Genomic DNA, 17,269 nt, shown 5'->3' with positions numbered 1-17,269 from the left:
CAAATTTTACCCCCTTAACCCCCAAAGCTTTCTATTTTTCCCCCAAAACTTTTACTCCCCTTCCATCCCTTTCTACCCCAAACTAGAGGTGAGCATGAGTCGGGCCACCCGGCCTGGCCCGAAGGCCCGCCTGAAATGTGAGAGGGTTTGAACAAAAATATAGGCCCGAAAAATGGGTTTGAAAAAAAATAAGGCCCGTTTAAAAAACGAGTTGAGCCTCGGGTAAGGCATTTTTGGCACAGGCCCAAATTCATTAAAGGATAAAAAATCTGATTTTTTATATTATTTTCTTGTTATTTTCTCCTATTTTTCTACCATTTTACTATTTTATTGTTATTGTTTGGATATTGTATAAAACTTATTTTATTGTTAATTTTGTTATTATTTTAAAGACATTTTTAATTTTGTTATTATTTTAGAGACATTTGTTTGTTAAGTTGCATCTATCTTAGTGTTATTTAAGTATAAATATTTTTAAAATTTATTTTTAATTTGTTGAGAAATATTTATTTTGATGTTTTAGTATTTTTGATGTATTATATATTTTTAAATTTATATAAAAATAATATAAAATTAATATGGGAGGGCCGAGTCAAGCACAGGTTTTAGCATTTTTATCTAGGTTGGGCTTGGGCAAAATTTTAGACCTATTTTTTGGGCCGGGCCGAGGCTTAGCAAATAGGCCTAAATTTTTGTTCGGGCCCGGCCCAAACCGGACACGGTCTGGCCCATGCTCACCTCTACCCCAAACTCATTTCCCCTCCCCCCAATTTTTTTAATATCCCCCTAAATTTTACTCCCTAACCCTCCAAAACTTTTTATTTTTCCCTAAACTTTTACTTCTTACCTTTTATCCCAAATCAAAATTAAAATCATCCAAAAAATATCTCTAAACCTAAATAGTAACAATTTTATTTATATCTACTATTTATATTATTGAATTAAATTTCACATTTTGTACAATTTATATTATTGTATTATTTAATTATATTAAATCTTTATAAATTAGATTTTGTTATAAAATATTAGTATAAAATTTTATGTTTGTATGAACTTTACATTTTATCTATAAGATAGCATTTATAAAAAAAATCACATTGTTTACATTCAATATATTTTTAATTTTAAAATACATAGTAATAAGAATCAAGATAATGGAAGCAACTAAATAGGTAAAAAATTAACCCGTATATAAAAATTAATAAATAAATTATGAGAGAATAAAAGTTAATAACAAATTTAATTACAATGTACAAATTTAATTACGTTGGATGACAATTATTACAATGACCCAATATTATTTCTTTAATTTAACTCGAACAAATATATTCGATCTGATTCTATCTCACTTGACTCGAGAAAATTTTAAATCAAGTTAAAATGATAAAATAAAATTTATCAACTCGATTAACTCAAAAATTTTTCATTCAATTTGATCAAACACTCACCCTTAGTGTCAAGGCAGGTTTGGGGCTAAAACTTCAAATCACATAAATGGCAGATAAGTTCAGGTATAAACATAAAAAAATCAGTACGTGTAAAAAATTCACCACAGCCCACATCCTCAGACGTAAGTATAAACGTGGAACACATTTTGTTCCAATATAATCTGTAATTCAGTGGACTCGATATACTGGCAGCTCAACTTATAAACCGTTTGTTACAATGAGCAACAAAGAACAGGCGTTTAGCAATGGCCATGGGCAAAACATTATCGTCTAGCTCTTTCGGCTAAAGGTTAGAAAAATGTAGCAAAAATTGTGAGGGAAAGTTCAAGAAAGATTCAGTGGTGTGGTGGAGTGGAGAGACCACCAAGCGCATGTCCTACAGTTTCTCTGCCTGTAGAATTCTGAGTTGCCACATTAAAGGCTCCATTCTCAGCAGTGTCTAAAGCAACATCTGCATCATTTGGTGCCCCAGCATTGCCTGTTCGGACTGGGCGGAGTAGACCTTGCAATCTCAATAAATAGCTCTGGCTGAGAGGCTGAGTTCTCACGTATTGGGTTGATGTGACTATGCTGGCAGATGACCGTTCCGAATCAGCACTTCGGAGATTGGATAAGGCACTTAAGTCAAGATTTGGGAACACAGAACATCGGCATCGAGGACACTTCACATTCAGTCTAAGCCACTGGTCAATGCACTCTACATGAAAATTGTGAGCACAAGGCAATCCACGAACCTGCACCACTCCTTGTTAGATACTCAAGCTAAAGCTAAACCAAATATCATTTACTATGTTTTCATACTATAAAATAGCAATCTGTGCAAGCACCTTCAGCTTTCAGTCATCATAGAGTAATATTTATTAGGTATTTTATTTTCCATATGATCAGTGTGAGTTGCAGTCACTCTGAAAATAATATATCTGAGCCAGGAATCTGCAAACTGGGGACTACGAGTATAAACTTCATAATAGATCCAACATACATAACAGATTTCATATCGATGTAATTACCTTTAAAGAGCCAATTCACAGGCCACAAATCCAACTCACTTATAATTGATGGAGAATAGTAGCCCTATCTAAGCTTAACCAGGAACATTTGTAGAGTATAAATGGAAGACCTTAGAGAAGTGCTTGAATTGACCTAAAAGGTTTTACCTCATTCCCTACATGGAACTCTTCCAAGCAGATTGGACATTCACTGCAATCAGTTGGAACAGCCTTCAACCTGAATTTTGGAAGCTCTTGAATGAGTGCTTCCACTGCTTCTCTCTGAGCAAAAACCATAAAAGATAAATAAATATTGAGAGATCATGATTGAAAATCTACGAGAGGGGCTTCAGCCTCACCTTTAATGGAGGACCAAATTATCTAGGGCTTTACTTTATATTTTTAATGTTTACTATAACTTTTACATATATTCAGGATATTTCAAACTAATTAGCATTTTACTTTTATTTTCAAAAACTGGGTTTTTAGGGATTCGGTCATTTTGCGCTTTTTAATCAGGAATTGCATCTAGCTATAAACCAATGCTATTTTAGTTTCAACTGGCTTTTAAGCATTGAATATTTAATTATTGAGAATTTTCCATCTATACCATTAGGTTTTCTCCCTTAATCATGTTCCTCTCATATAATCTGTTCTCCCCTGATTGTTCTTGTTAATTTCAAAGTTCCTCTCTAAATTTATAAATTCTATTTCTTCTCCCTAATTGTTCTACAAGACTCGTTCTAGGTATTTAAAAAAATAAATAAATAAATAACGGAAATTATTAATGTGGCTCATAATAACTAAGCACCAACCTGAGCAGGAGTCAAATAAAGTCCAGGATGGTATGGTGCAGTATCTTGGCCCATGCCTCTCATCTCTTGACCAGCAGCCTCAAATGCCCAATCTGGTACTCGAATCATGTCTACCAAAACCTAGATTAAACTAGGTATTTAGTTCAGAAGCCATCAAACTAAAGTGATACCAAATACAGAAATAGAACTTCTCTTAAACTACCAACACTTGCACATAAATGCTTAGATAAGTACTTTTTAACAATTAGAAACTTGACAAAACTAAAACAAAAGTAACTAAATCAAATGAAAGATAAAGTCAGCATCAATAAGGTTAAAGATATGAATGATTGAAACGTCTCTAGGTACTTTTTTGAATTCAAAGGGGTGGTCAAGTACAAAAGAAATCTCAATGAAGAAGCTATAAAGGATATCATGCACTGGAGAAACTGAAGTGACTCAGCAGAACTAAGCAGCAGCACCTTTCCATGATCAACATTCTTTTGTATTCACATAACTGAATTAGATTCCGACTCAAATAAAGATAAATATAGTTCTCTGAAAACACCAAACTACAAATTCCAATCAATCTTACTACAACAATCTCCATTAAGATTGGATTGAAAGCAAAATGAATACTCAAATATTTACATCATAAACACCACAGTAACCATTTTATACTCAAATAAATACTAGTTAATCTCTTTTGTTTATCTAAATTCATTGAACTTTCCTTATGCATTTATCAGAACAGAAGTCTATTTTATCCATACTTCAACATTAAACAAAACTCATTATGAATATTTTATTTGTACAAAACTTCTTGTAGGTAATAGTGAACCAAGGAAAAGTTCACAGGCGAGAAGTTGATGTAGTTCCATAGGACTGGGAGAAGCTGAACACTAGAATCTGTTTGATCACAACCAAAAGCAGTTAAATTGTACTATCAACCTCCATTTTACTCTATGCAATTAATTGTCATATCGAATCCGTTTTGAACTTGCAACATTCTCTAAGCCAATATGGGTTTTGCACTTAGGTTTCAAGGAATTAGCTCTCAAACAAAGGCCATAACCACATGAGATCCATTGTTATCCACACTGTTTTCTAGGTCCTTAGCAAAAGCTTCGGTGATATATACTTTTTCTTTCTCTTCTTTTGGAGCATCACAAGCGGGAGCAATTTTTTCAAGAGCTGGTGTGCTGACAGCTGATTTACCATCTAAATTTTTTTCATCTACCTCAACCATTGTCTTGTTTGATATATGAGCAGTACAGGACTATTCTCGCTCTCAATGCTAGAAGGTTAGCCAACTTTAGGTTTTGTTGAGCAGGTTTCAGAGAAAACTACAGCATTTAAAGTAGTTCTTATAGTAGCTGCATGTGGTTTTACAATGTCTAGTTGTCTGCCCACCACACTCATGATCTGCATAGATGCACTTGGCATTTCTAACCAGTCATAAAGGCTGTCAAAAGTCTTAAAAGTAGTCTTCAGATAAATCAATTATTAAGAATTCCATAGAACCAGCTAATTGATCAAGAAAATCATTCAACCAAGGTATATTCCACAAGGAATGATCATCTAGATGATGACACTCTTTAAAGAATGTTTCCATTTCTTGGATTTCAAGAGATGGTCTATAAAGCACATACACAGACACATAATATGGGTAAGACATAACAATAAAATATATTTTTTTTTTATATTTTTAAATTTACTAATATTTAATATACATATTAATTCAATTTTTAAATCCAATTTATACCCTAATTCAAAAATAATCAACCCCCTCTATAACAACTCCACTTGTCTAACAAAACTTTTTGATGTTATACAGAAGTGGTTATTATACACCTATAACTACATTTAAAATACCTATAACAACATTTGAGACACCTAAAACAATAATTGAGATTGAAATCATATTTGAATATATTTTAAAATTTTATATTAAAAACTATAATATATTATAATAATAATATTAATTAGTGAGATTTAGATCGCATCTTTTATATACCCCTGTCACACTAAATTTGTCACATTTTGACTTTTAGTGGTAAAAGTTTTCAACTTTGACCACTTATTCTTTAGATTTTATTATACATAAAATTTGAAAACATACTATAAAAACTTTAGATAAAGTAGTTTTTAAATATATTTTTATAGAATCTAATCAGATAAAATATTTAAAATAGTTGAGGCCAAATTTTAAGAAGTTTGACCTCAAAATGTCATTTGTGCCATTTTTATTGAGACATATAGAGTATTATCTACAGTTGTAATTTCATTTATTAAAATTATTTTCATTTAATTGAATATGATTAATATATTTTTATAAAAATTTAACATTTTATTGAAATAATATCTTAATTAAAATGTATTATTTTTATTTAGCTTAGAAATAGAACTAATTTTACTAAATTTTGGTGAAGAGGCTATTATAAAAAACTAATTTAGTAAAGACTTTACATACTTTATGATTGTTATAGATAAAAGTTGTTATGAAGTATAAAAATAAAATACAAAAAATTGGTTCTACATAAACTTGGTTGTTATAATAAAATGTTGTTATAGAAGGTAGTTGTCATAGAGAGGATTGACTGCATAGTAAAAGTAAAAAAACAATTAAAATTATAATTTAAGCTAATGGTGTGATAAAAGAGACTATTGGAAAGAGAGCCTTTGAAAATTGGGTTTTACCTTTCAAGCGAAACTTTTATCACTTCTTGAACAATTAAAAAAATGTTTTATACCATTTTAGTCTTTCATTTTCTCTGGAAGTATCTTCTCTCTCCCTCCCTTCTTCAACCCAAAACCAAACAAAGCATCACCATTATCACCGTCAATGGCAATTGCCAGTTACTGTTGATCGGTGTTTGAATAACTAGAAAATAAATACCTCATTTTATCCGCTCTCAACCTCCTAATCACAATTTACAAGTTTAGATTCTTGAAACCCTTCATAGAAAGTGTAGATCTAAGTTTAAAAGATTTTTTTTTACCCATTCCAAGTTTTCAGCCACTGAAATCCCATGTCCAAGTCACTTGACCAAGTTTGACCGTGTCCAAATCTTGTATTATATTTTTGTTGCATCTCATATGTATTTCAACGTGTTGACAGCAAAACGATGTCAAACACCGAAACAACAACGGCACGAGGGTCTTCTTGTCGTGTCCATGCTTTGTAAGCAATGGTAATGCTTATTCTTGGAAAGTTGGCTAGGATCCTAATCACCGTTTTAAGGGAGTATCGATTTTACATGTCTTGGTCTTCATCATCATTGTCTCTACTCTTCCTCATTAGAGATCTCATGGTTCATGCCAAACATATTGGGACTCTCAACTATGTTTGGGGTGAAATATGGGTCAATTTCATCCTGATCTTTAACTTTTCAAAATCCCTTCACTAGAGCACTCAATGCTTTAAGCAGTGAAATTTGTCGACTAAGTGCATCTGCCACAATATTGGACCCCTCCTCACCTTTAATTATTTTTTTGTATGCTCATCATAAATAGGTGTTGATAGATCATATTCTTGCTCTTTCCAATGCATCTTGCAAAAAAAATCAATAAATTCAACAATAATTCCACCCTTGTTTAATTCAAGGGCATACACCAGCCACTCTTCCAATCCACCTCTTACCATATGATTTGTGGGTCTAGCATCATGGAAGGGGTTTTCTTCCTCACCAAAATTCATATTTATCAACGAGACTATCTTTTGATATGTCACTCTGATTGTGGGCACCTTCCAAAATTTCCATCCAGGTTTCCACTTTTTCTTATCACAACCAATTCTTCAATCGCATGTCATAATGCAACCAATTCTGTTTCTTGACACTGAGTTCCTCGATCTCTAACACGTCCAACCATGGCTTAAAAGCAAACCCTAATCTAGATCCTACGTTTTAACTAGGCTTTGATACCAAAATTGATGTTGTTTAGACAGAGTAACAGCAGCAATCGAGAGAAAGGCAGAAAAATGAGTTAGAAAGAAAGTGAAACTCTAAAAATCATAAGGTTATAGAAAAACCTCTAGTTTCTTATATTAATTCAAAGAATATAATAATAATGTTGTGGCTGTAATAAAGTTACAGCATATTTATAATAGACTTCCTTGCAAGTAAATTTACTAGGTTTTCTTGCAAATAAAGTTCTATTCTTAACCTTAGATTTAAACCCCAAGGAAAACTAATAATCCTAGCCATGCAAAAGATATCTAAAACTTAAAATAAATATTATAAAATAAAACTGAAATAATAAAATATTAATGATAAAGCTCCCATATTAAAGATATATGTAGTAAGAGATTAAGAACTCACCCCATATTCTGAAATAGGAATACCCTGCTGAGCACGTAATAAGTGTGCTTGTCTCCGTGTCATCCACTACAGAAGATGAATTTCATGAAGAAAGATAAGAAAATAGTAATAGAAATTAACATAACAAACAATTTAGATGTGCCATGCATGCATCCAGGCCATGAGAACATGACATAAAAAGAAAGAAACAGAAACAAAAGACAGCTGTCATCATGGGTATGTAACATACAGATTACGGCAAGGTCATTGATGAATTAAAAGGCACTCTACTGTAGTATAGGCATGACTAACCTTTCCAACAGACATACAAGCAATGCAAAGCAGTCCACAGTAACTGAAAAGCAGCCAAATCAGGAAACCATATTTCTGACCTTCTTTTGGCAACTGCATATGTTTGCCATATTAACTCCAGTCCAGTGATAAGATAGCATTTACAAGAGAATGATCCTGACTACTGTGAAAGCATTAAACACTTACACAGTTCCTAGCACTAGTGAACCATAGAGTGCCAATTACAGTCCAGGCCCAAAGAAACGGATAAAGTAGCATAGACAGAATTGAAAGGACCACTATTCTTCCACAAAATCGAGCATACCTCTGCTGCCACCCAAAATCCCTAGAAGTAAATCAAGTCAAGCATAAGATAAGTACCTGTAAAGTAAAATGTTAGCTACTAACAGAATACTACCTTTTACAGAAGAAAGAGTTGCAGGTAAATACAACTGAGAATCAAACAGGACAAAGGTAGAAATAGATTTTTTAACTGTAATGGCTAATTGGCATTCTAGTATCTAAGTTGAGCAGCACGACAGCACGAGCATGAAATTGAAAAGCAACGGTTCAGACTTCATGATGAAAAACTCTTAAGCCCATGTTCAAACTCCGTTGCTTAAACTACTTAATAGCTACAAGTAAAAGACAAGTACTTACAAACCCATTCCAGCGGCAAGTCCATTATCTACAAACATCAAAAGACGAAAAATGAAGACAGTAGTGTAGTCAACCTGAAACATTAAGTTTCGAATTCATAAGAAACTTTTCCTGCATCAGAAAAATTCAGAAGGAACCAACTTTTCAATTCATACAAAATTCCCAAAACCAAAACGAATAAAAGAACACTCACCACGATCCATATATGCAACGGGTATGCACAATGATGATAACGCTTCCAATTGATAGCAACAATGATTCTAAAGGAAAAGAATTGTTAAAAGAACAAACAAGTACTTCTCAAACAAACACAAAAGAAGATAACAAAAGATTCATTTCCCATCCCCTTTACTCCAATTTTCCCAACAATCAAACTTTACCAAAACAAAAATAACTTTAAAAAAAGAAATCCATAGATGTACAGAACTAGCAAGAAAATCCTAAACCCAAATTAAAAATAATGAAATATCAAAAGAGAAAAAGGATACACACTTGTAGCCAGCATAGACAAGAAGAACCCATCATACCTGCAAAAACCAAAAAACAAAAAGCAAATAATAAAATCCCAATTTTTATCTGCATAAATAAGAAAAATTAAAGAGATGAAAAACAAACCACTTGAAATCGACACCTCTGATTGCCATAGAGGAAAGAGTTTAAAGAAGTATAACAGAAAGAAAAAAAAAAAGAGAAAAGAAAAGAAGGGGGCGGGAGCTTTAGAGAGTGTAAGAACAGCAAAACCCAAGAGATCTGATATTCATTTGGAAGAAAAAAAGAGAAAAGGAAACAAAAAGAATGAAATTGAACAAGAATATATCCCTACTATGATTATCTTTGTTTATAGTTATTGATTCATTAAGCAGAAACTAATTTACGGGAATAATAAAGAAAAGAAAAAAAATAGGCACAGGTAAAGAGAGCGCAGTAGCATTTTGAGGACTTGTAAGTAAACGGAAGGGCAGACATTAATCAATCCGAGGTGGAAGGGAGGGCCTGGAATTTAATTAATTTTTAGTGATTAATTACACTTATAACAAATGTTTTTTTACAAAGTGTGGCTTTAAGAAAAAATACAAAAACAAAATTGATTTAGACGGTGGGGAGTTGATGACACGTGTGATAGTGTGGTTACGTGCTTGAATTGAATTAGGATCGGTTAGATTAGGTATGACATTTTTAGCACAAAGAATCCTCCTCCTTGCTATGCTTTTAATTAAAAATTCAATTGAAAAATAAAATCAAAATATAAAAGAGTTAAATCATATTTTAGGGCTGGAACTTCACAACTTTTCCTATATTAGGATTTGATTTTTTTTTTTAAGTTAGACTTTGAATTTTGTAATTATTCCTCCATTAAGGCCTAAATCTTTTTTTTTTCAAGTTAAGCCTTAAACTTTGGCAAATGTTCTCAAATTGAGATTTGAACTTCTTTTTATCTTTTTAACTATGTAGTCCTTGAAAACCCTAAAATTCAAGTCTTAATATAAGAATAATTACTAAGTTTAAGCCTTAATGTAAGAACAATTACTAAACTCAGGGTTTAACTTAGACCAAAAAAAAGTTTAAGCTCCAATGTGAGAATAATTATCAACTTTAAGACTTAACTTGGCCAAAAAAAAGTTCAAATCACAATGTGAAAAGAATTACTAAGTTTAAGCCCCAAATAGTAATTTAACCCAATATAAAACTACAGCATTGGGATTCTTTCAAAGAAGGAAAAGACTAACATAGAATCAGATTTTCTTATACAAGAGGAAGTTTTTAAGATTGAATCTAAAATTTAAGGGAAATGATTTTTGTACAAAAAAAATATATTGGATAGAACTACAAAACCCAATTTTTGGGTATTATTGTGACCAAAATATCCTTGATTAGAATTTAAACTTTAAATTGATAAAAGGGAAATGATTTTTGTATAGAAAAATATTTTTGTATAGAAAAATATTGTACAAAATATATAGAACTTGCATTTCGAGTATTATTATGATTAGAATACCCTTAATTAGGATTTAAATTTAAATTAATAAAATACATCTCTCATCAAGATAGGTAATCATTGGTCATGTTTTTACGTGAAAACGAAGCAAGTTCTCCCACTAATTTATTCTCTTTCAAAGTGCAAAACACTTTTTTGCAGTTTAACCCTTCTCAAAGCATATATCTTTAACTAAGAAAGAAATTTTTCCTTTCCCAATTTCTTACCTTCATCCCCTCATCTTTCTCATCCCTCGTCCCTTCATCTTTCTTTATTTTTAAGGGGAAATTTTTGAAGTATTATTTTCAAAAAAGCAAATCTTCATTTAACTTTTATTTTTTGGTCTCTTAAGGTGTATTCCAACAATGAACGATCAAAATCAAATGAAGATGTAACACACCTCACTTGACCCGATCTCCGTGTCTAAGCTTTGAGATGTCATATCTGTTGCCGGAGCAACTACTGACAAAAACATTAAAATAAATCATTATATGATAAATAAACTTTCCTAAGACTCAATCTAATGTACAAAAACTTGATTGTTAAATTGAACATGAAATAGGGTAAAATTGCAAAATTACAAAATTCTTGAATAGGTATCGATACCCCTGAAAAGAACTGATACCAAATTTAACTTTGATGTTTGAAACACTCATCCTTAAAACAAGTATCAATAATTAACTTATGGTACCAATACTCACTTACAAGTATCGATGTCATGTTCTAGTATTGATACTGTTTTACGATTCTGTTTCTTTTGAAAAAATAATTAGAGTGAAAAATTCACCGATACCTAGATGTGGAGTATCGATACTTTAGTCCACTATCGATATTGTTTTGGCATTTTGTTTGTTTCAAAAACTAAATGAAAAAAAGCTAAGTATCGATACCTTTATAATAGTATCGATACCTTAGTTCGAAAATGTAAAAAAAAAAATTCATTTTGGTGCCCATTTCATGCTTAACTTGAAAAATGTTCAAAAGGTGCCTTTAGCACATATTAAAACCTGCACAAGCACTTTAAAATGCATACCAATTCACCATTCAATTTTTTCCAAAATCAACTTATTAGCTCGATTAATCAAAACCAAAATTGCCAAGAGGAGGGGTGAATTGGCCTTTAAAAATTTTGGTGGAAGCAAGGAAAGAAAATGAATAATGAATACAAGTATTTAGAGTGGTTCGGCCCTAATAGCCTACTCCATTACCTTAGCTTTTCACAACTAAGGATTTTCCCAAATTCACTAATTTGTTCAACTTTTGAGGACAAAGATTAACCTTGTATACCTATTAAGATTTCTACCCAAAATTTTAAGATAAGCTCTCTCAAAGAATTACAAATAAGAAAACAAATAAATAACCCTAACAAGATCAGAATATTTTCCAGTTAAACACAAATAGACAATAATACACTTGAGCAAAAGAAAGACAATAAAACCTCACAAGTGCATACAAGAGAATTATGGAAGTATTGAGTACAAAGGTTGTTTGATTGATGATTTTTGCTTGAATATGCTTTCTTGTTGTTGTAAGATCTTTTGAAGTTGGTATTTATACCCTAATTGATTTTCAACCGTTGGGGTTGTTGTGGTAGTTAATAGAGCCGTTAGGGATGTGAAAATCAAAGCATTTAATACACTTGAAACAACAAGTATCGATACCAAACAAAAAGGTATTCGATATTTTTTTGTAAGAAATTCTAAATTCAATTACCGTTGGAGCTGAAATATCAAAACCATGCATATTTTGTCGACACCTTATAAAAAGGTATCGATATCGAATCGATACTTAGCTAAATTTGTGAAAGTCATAATGTCAATTTGGTATCGTTTCTTTCAAGGGGTATCAATAAATTTTTTTTTTTTGAAAAATACCAAACTAGACATTCATTATTCAAGAGAAAAACAAAAAGAAATAAAGTTCCAAAAAAAACTAGCCTAAACCAGAAATGAAACCAGCCTGAAATGAAAAAGAAACCGGCCCAAACCAGAATTGAAAACTGTCCTCTAGATAAAAAAAATACCATCCAAAAAGCTCTAAAAAAACCAAAAAATTAAAAAAAAAACCAAATGTTTAGTCAGATATGTAGCTGACAACCACCAAAATAATTAATTGTCCTTATCCCCTTCTTTTTGTCAGTTGTAGTTTCCTAAAGCAACATTTCTCTTAGATCAGTCGTTCTCTTTTGCCTTTTCCTCTCCCAAATCGGCCTTCACATGGGTCATCCTTAATTGGGTTCCCTTAGTTGTCTCTGTCCCATTTATTGTCTAACGAAGCTTGGAACTTCTCCTTTAAGGTAAGTTTCCTCCCCTTTCTTCATGCTTTCTGTTACAAGGACATGCATGAGATAATTTATTATTTTAAGGACATATTGAAAGTCTATCCATTGAAAATACCCCTTACATTATTAAATATCTCTTATAATAGCCCCGAAAATTGATTTTTCTAGAGTATTTGACAGACATTTATTTACTATTGTCATCTAATCACCCTTTATTGTCACCAATTCGAGCTTCAAATGAACCCCTAGTAATACTGCTTAAAGGCATGTATACGCCTCCCTTGCAGACGGTGTTGGGATCGTTCTATGTAAGGTCAGTTTCAAGGCTACGATCTCCCACGAGGCGTTTCTGGTCACAACCCTCGAACCAGATCTGGCTTGCTTGATGTCAAAGGCTGCATCAAAATTTATATTCACATTAGCTCCTAGTGAAGGTCTCCATTTTGCTTGAATCGGAGATCTGGTATGCTTCTATTCCTCCACCCCATCTGATGCGTGATGTTCTGTAACACCCCAAACCCAGCCTAGACGTTATGACCGAATCTGACGTGCCACATTGGAGTTGAAAACCCACGCCCGCTTTTAGTGTTTTAAAACCATATATTTTGTTGAGTTAACAAAGTGTATAGAAGCCGGGCACCGTGTAGGTATCCGAGACAGAGGAGGTGAGCCATGAAGGTCGCTAAGTACCAAGCTCTTTAATTGGATCCAATCCTAGACATGCCCACAACCATAGCCACACTTTGTTATATCGAGTTTAAATTTGTTTAAGTGGACGTCTTTGATAAATCGATTAATCGTGGTCTTGAGATATTTTGAAAACAAGTATCATTTTGAAAACACGCCCTAAGTCTAGCCCATTTGAATAATTATTAACCAATTTTAAAGTTATTAAAATTAAAATAATTCAAAAGAAATAAAAGGAAAGTTAAAATTGGCCTTATTACAACCCAAAATAAATAATAATTAAAGGAAATTAAATGAAAACCAACACTTATTTAAAAGCCCAAAGATGATCACCGTGGCCACTCAATCCTCTCCTACCAAGTCCCCACATCAAGGCTCACCGCAAGGTTAAGGAAAGGGGGTGAGTTTGGAAACTCAGTGTATCTGAAGCCCATCCAAAGCCCAATTCACTCGAGCCCATTGGGCCTAAGCCCTATTCAGATAATAGTACACGAGGTCAAGCCCTTTTCGTAATCACAAGAGCAAGGCCTTAGCCCTTTTACATAACAAGATGGCCCATAGGCCCAAGACAAGAACATGAATAACAACAATAATAATGAATGCAAGCCCATCCGGGAGACTACTCAACCCACCAACCGCTACACCGCCTGCATCACCCTACTACACACCTTGTGGGAATATCTCAACCCACCCAAATTTCACACACCACAGCTTGCAAAGAACGCCTCAAATTTCAATCGATTGAGGCAAAGCCTCCAAGACGTGGATGAACCACTTTCAAGATTTCCTCCATTAATACCCCAACCCCATGCAATGAGATATTAATAAAAGCATATCATGTAAAATACAACATTGATCAATCATGCGTTCACCAATTTAAACCCTTAGGGTATATCGGTAATTTTGCTCTTTAGGGTAATTTCGTGATCTACGCTACTACACAAGCTAAATCAAGAATTTTATCGGTTTATGCGCTTTGATTCCACCATCTACCTAACAGTGCTAATTTGCCTATCTCTTACCCATATTGGTCTCAGAAGCCCATTGGGCCCAATTTTGGCCCATCGAGCCCTTTTTTCAAATACGCCAAAACGTCACGCTGAACGTGCTTACCACCTTGCGGTGCGGATCTAACAATTACTCTATGCCTTGAGAGCATTCGATACTCACATGACCATGAAATGCCGGATTTCAAAGATTTCGCTTTTGCCGAATTGAACTAAGAAAGGGTGTTCTAGACACACCTGCTTTCATGACGATCGCTTCGAGATCCCTTACGATGTCCTACAATTATTCATCACCATTTTAGCATACAAGTTATGCTTAACAAACTCAAAATCCACCCTACCTTATTCGCCAAAGAACCCTTATTGACCATAAGTTGCTTACCTTCACAAGGTCCAATAATACGATTCAAGCTTATCCAAGTCGATACTCCAAGCCTCATTGCTCCTCCAAAGTTGTCTATATCACATCGTCTAAGTCACCACTTGCCCACAAGGGCAAAATAGTCATTTAACACCCTAGGGGCAAATGGTAATTCTACCCTACAAGGGTATTTCTAATTTTATAAACAAAGGGTATTTTAGTAATTTTACAAACCAGGGGTATTTTGGTAATTTTTAAACCAAGGGTATTTTAGTAATTTTACAAACTAGGGTATTTTGGTGATTTTATAAACCAAGGGTATTTTGGTAATTCAGTAAATTGAAGGTAAAACAGTAATTCGTAAACTAAGGGTAAAACAGTAATTCTATAAATCGAGGTAAAATAGTAATTCAGAACCGAGGGAAAACAAGAATTCAGAATCGAGGATAAAATAGTAATTACAGTAACCGAGGGTAAAACAGTAATTCAGAATCGAGGTAAAACAAGAATTTCAGAACCGAGGGTAAAATGGTAATTTCAGAATCGAGGGTAAAATGGTAATTTTACAAGTCGAGGGCATTTCAATAATTGGTAAACTAAAGTATTCTAAACATGGATAACAATACAATGGGCCTAAAGCCTATTCTCGACCCAAATGGGCCCACACGCTCGTGTGGCCCTTTTAGCCCAAATCTAGCCACAAATATGAGATTCACCTAGCCTAGCCCAATATTTACTACACAATCAAATAACTTATCCAATTGGGCTCAGAGGCCTATTAGGCCCACATGACCCCTTTCTACCATCGCGTCCAAGTAGCCATCCTACAGCCTAGAGTAGTAAGAAATACACACGATAGGAGACCGGAGTTAATCCACGCCCGAGCACTCTTAATGACGCCCAACCCAAACGAGCACGCCATACAATGAAAGGGATCACCAAGAAAGGTGCCTTTACTCTCCTCATGGTTCCTCTATTTAAAGCCGACTTCACATCCACTCTTATGTTAGCTTCCCGATGTGGGATCCTCTATTATCGAGTTTAAATTCAACACCACTCTTGCCACCCCTTGTTAGCAAAATAAATGCTCTTCGCTTGCCATGAGTTTCGAACCCTGGACCTCCTTGCCACCTCTATAACGCAACCTTCCTCCCTCTTATGTGGCGCTACTTTGCCACTAGACCACAAGGCTTTTTGTGTCACAATATCTCCAACAATATTCTTAAGGCCTACCTACTACACCCAGGGTTTGATTCACCTTAAACCAAAAATTTTTTTGCTAGAGTCCAGGTTTAAACCCAGGACTTCTCCAACACTTCTCAACATATTTAACCACTAAAACAAGCCTTCATTAGCGAAATTTACATGCACAACAAAATATTATAAGTCGCCTTCAACCACTCCAATGCTCAAGGCCCAAAACTTCTAGGCCCAAATTGTGGTGTTACAACTCTACCTCCCTTAAAGAAATTTCGTCCTCGAAATTTCCATTTAACAGGTAGTCATCTAACATCTACCCCACTACGCTATCATTGCAAGACTCGATCCTACTATCACTATCCGGTGCTAGCTCTTAAACCCTTTCCAAAATCTTTAACATCGCTTGAGACAAAGCGTCATCCCTCATGACCCGATCATACGGCCCATTTTCATTAACCGGTGGTGGTCGTGCCCGCCACCGGCATGTGTTCGATGACGACATCCAGCTTGAGTGCTACCTCTACCTCGACCACGGCCTCTTCCTCGAGTAGCCCTTGTACTCATAACGATTTATTTGATTACTTAATTTTATGACATTAGTTTATCGTTTCCACTATTTATTACGTAATGTCTTATGAAAAGATAAAGTTTCGAGTTATTTGGCGCAATCATAATTTAGCTACGGTTCAAGTCTTGTAGTCCTAATACTACATCATCAATAGCTCTATCTCTAAGGCTCAAGATTATCTACGAGATTATTTACAAGACAATTCTATATAAATATTTAAAGCGTAAAAAGATCACTTACGACTTGGTGCGGGGATTCAGCAGCCACTTTCTTATCATCCATGTAAAATTAAAACCATGTTTTTGTTTACCGAAAATAAAAAGATTTCATTTGAAAACACTTTCATTTTAAAACTATTGATTTACCCTAGTTCAATAGAAAAACTTTAAACATCTTTGAAGATTTTTTTTTAAATGATTTTCGGACCCGATCCACAGCCGAGTTGTTGCAACCAGAGCTCGATACCACTAAATGTAACACCCCAAACCCAAATTTAGACGTTATGACCGAATCTGACGTGCCACATTGGAGTTGAAAACCCACGTTCCGTTTTAGTGTTTTAAAACCATATATTTTGTTGAGTTAACAAAGTGTATAGAAGCTGGGCACCAGGTAGGTATCCGAGACAGAGGAGGTGAGCCATGAAGGCTGCTTAAGTACCAAGCTCTTTAATTGGATCCAATCCTAGACATGCCCACAACCATAGC

General features: G+C 34.0%; 1 protein-coding gene across 2 annotated transcripts; it reads right to left on the bottom strand.

Annotated features, from left to right (window-relative positions):
• Positions 1-1,394: 1,394 nt before the first annotated feature.
• On the bottom strand, positions 1,395-9,510 carry LOC108465367 (E3 ubiquitin-protein ligase SIS3). 2 transcript variants are annotated; one of them, XM_017765701.2, is made up of 10 exons: positions 9,099-9,510; positions 8,972-9,010; positions 8,677-8,743; positions 8,484-8,557; positions 8,031-8,169; positions 7,845-7,937; positions 7,554-7,619; positions 3,253-3,372; positions 2,606-2,719; positions 1,395-2,182 (listed from the first exon to the last, which is right to left on the bottom strand). In XM_017765701.2, the coding sequence occupies exons 1-10, from the start codon at positions 9,125-9,127 to the stop codon at positions 1,784-1,786; spliced, it is 1,140 nt and encodes a 379-aa protein (XP_017621190.1). In that variant the 5' UTR covers positions 9,128-9,510; the 3' UTR covers positions 1,395-1,783. The 2 variants fall into 2 exon arrangements, with proteins under 2 accessions (XP_017621190.1, XP_017621191.1); XM_017765702.2 differs by having other exon boundaries at positions 8,976-9,010; positions 9,099-9,509.
• Between the last annotated feature and the right edge of the window lie 7,759 nt (positions 9,511-17,269).

Source organism: Gossypium arboreum, chromosome 3 (genome assembly GCF_025698485.1).
Source record: "Gossypium arboreum isolate Shixiya-1 chromosome 3, ASM2569848v2, whole genome shotgun sequence".
Taxonomy (NCBI): domain Eukaryota; kingdom Viridiplantae; phylum Streptophyta; class Magnoliopsida; order Malvales; family Malvaceae; genus Gossypium; species Gossypium arboreum.
This window is presented reverse-complemented; position numbering and strand designations above follow the sequence as displayed.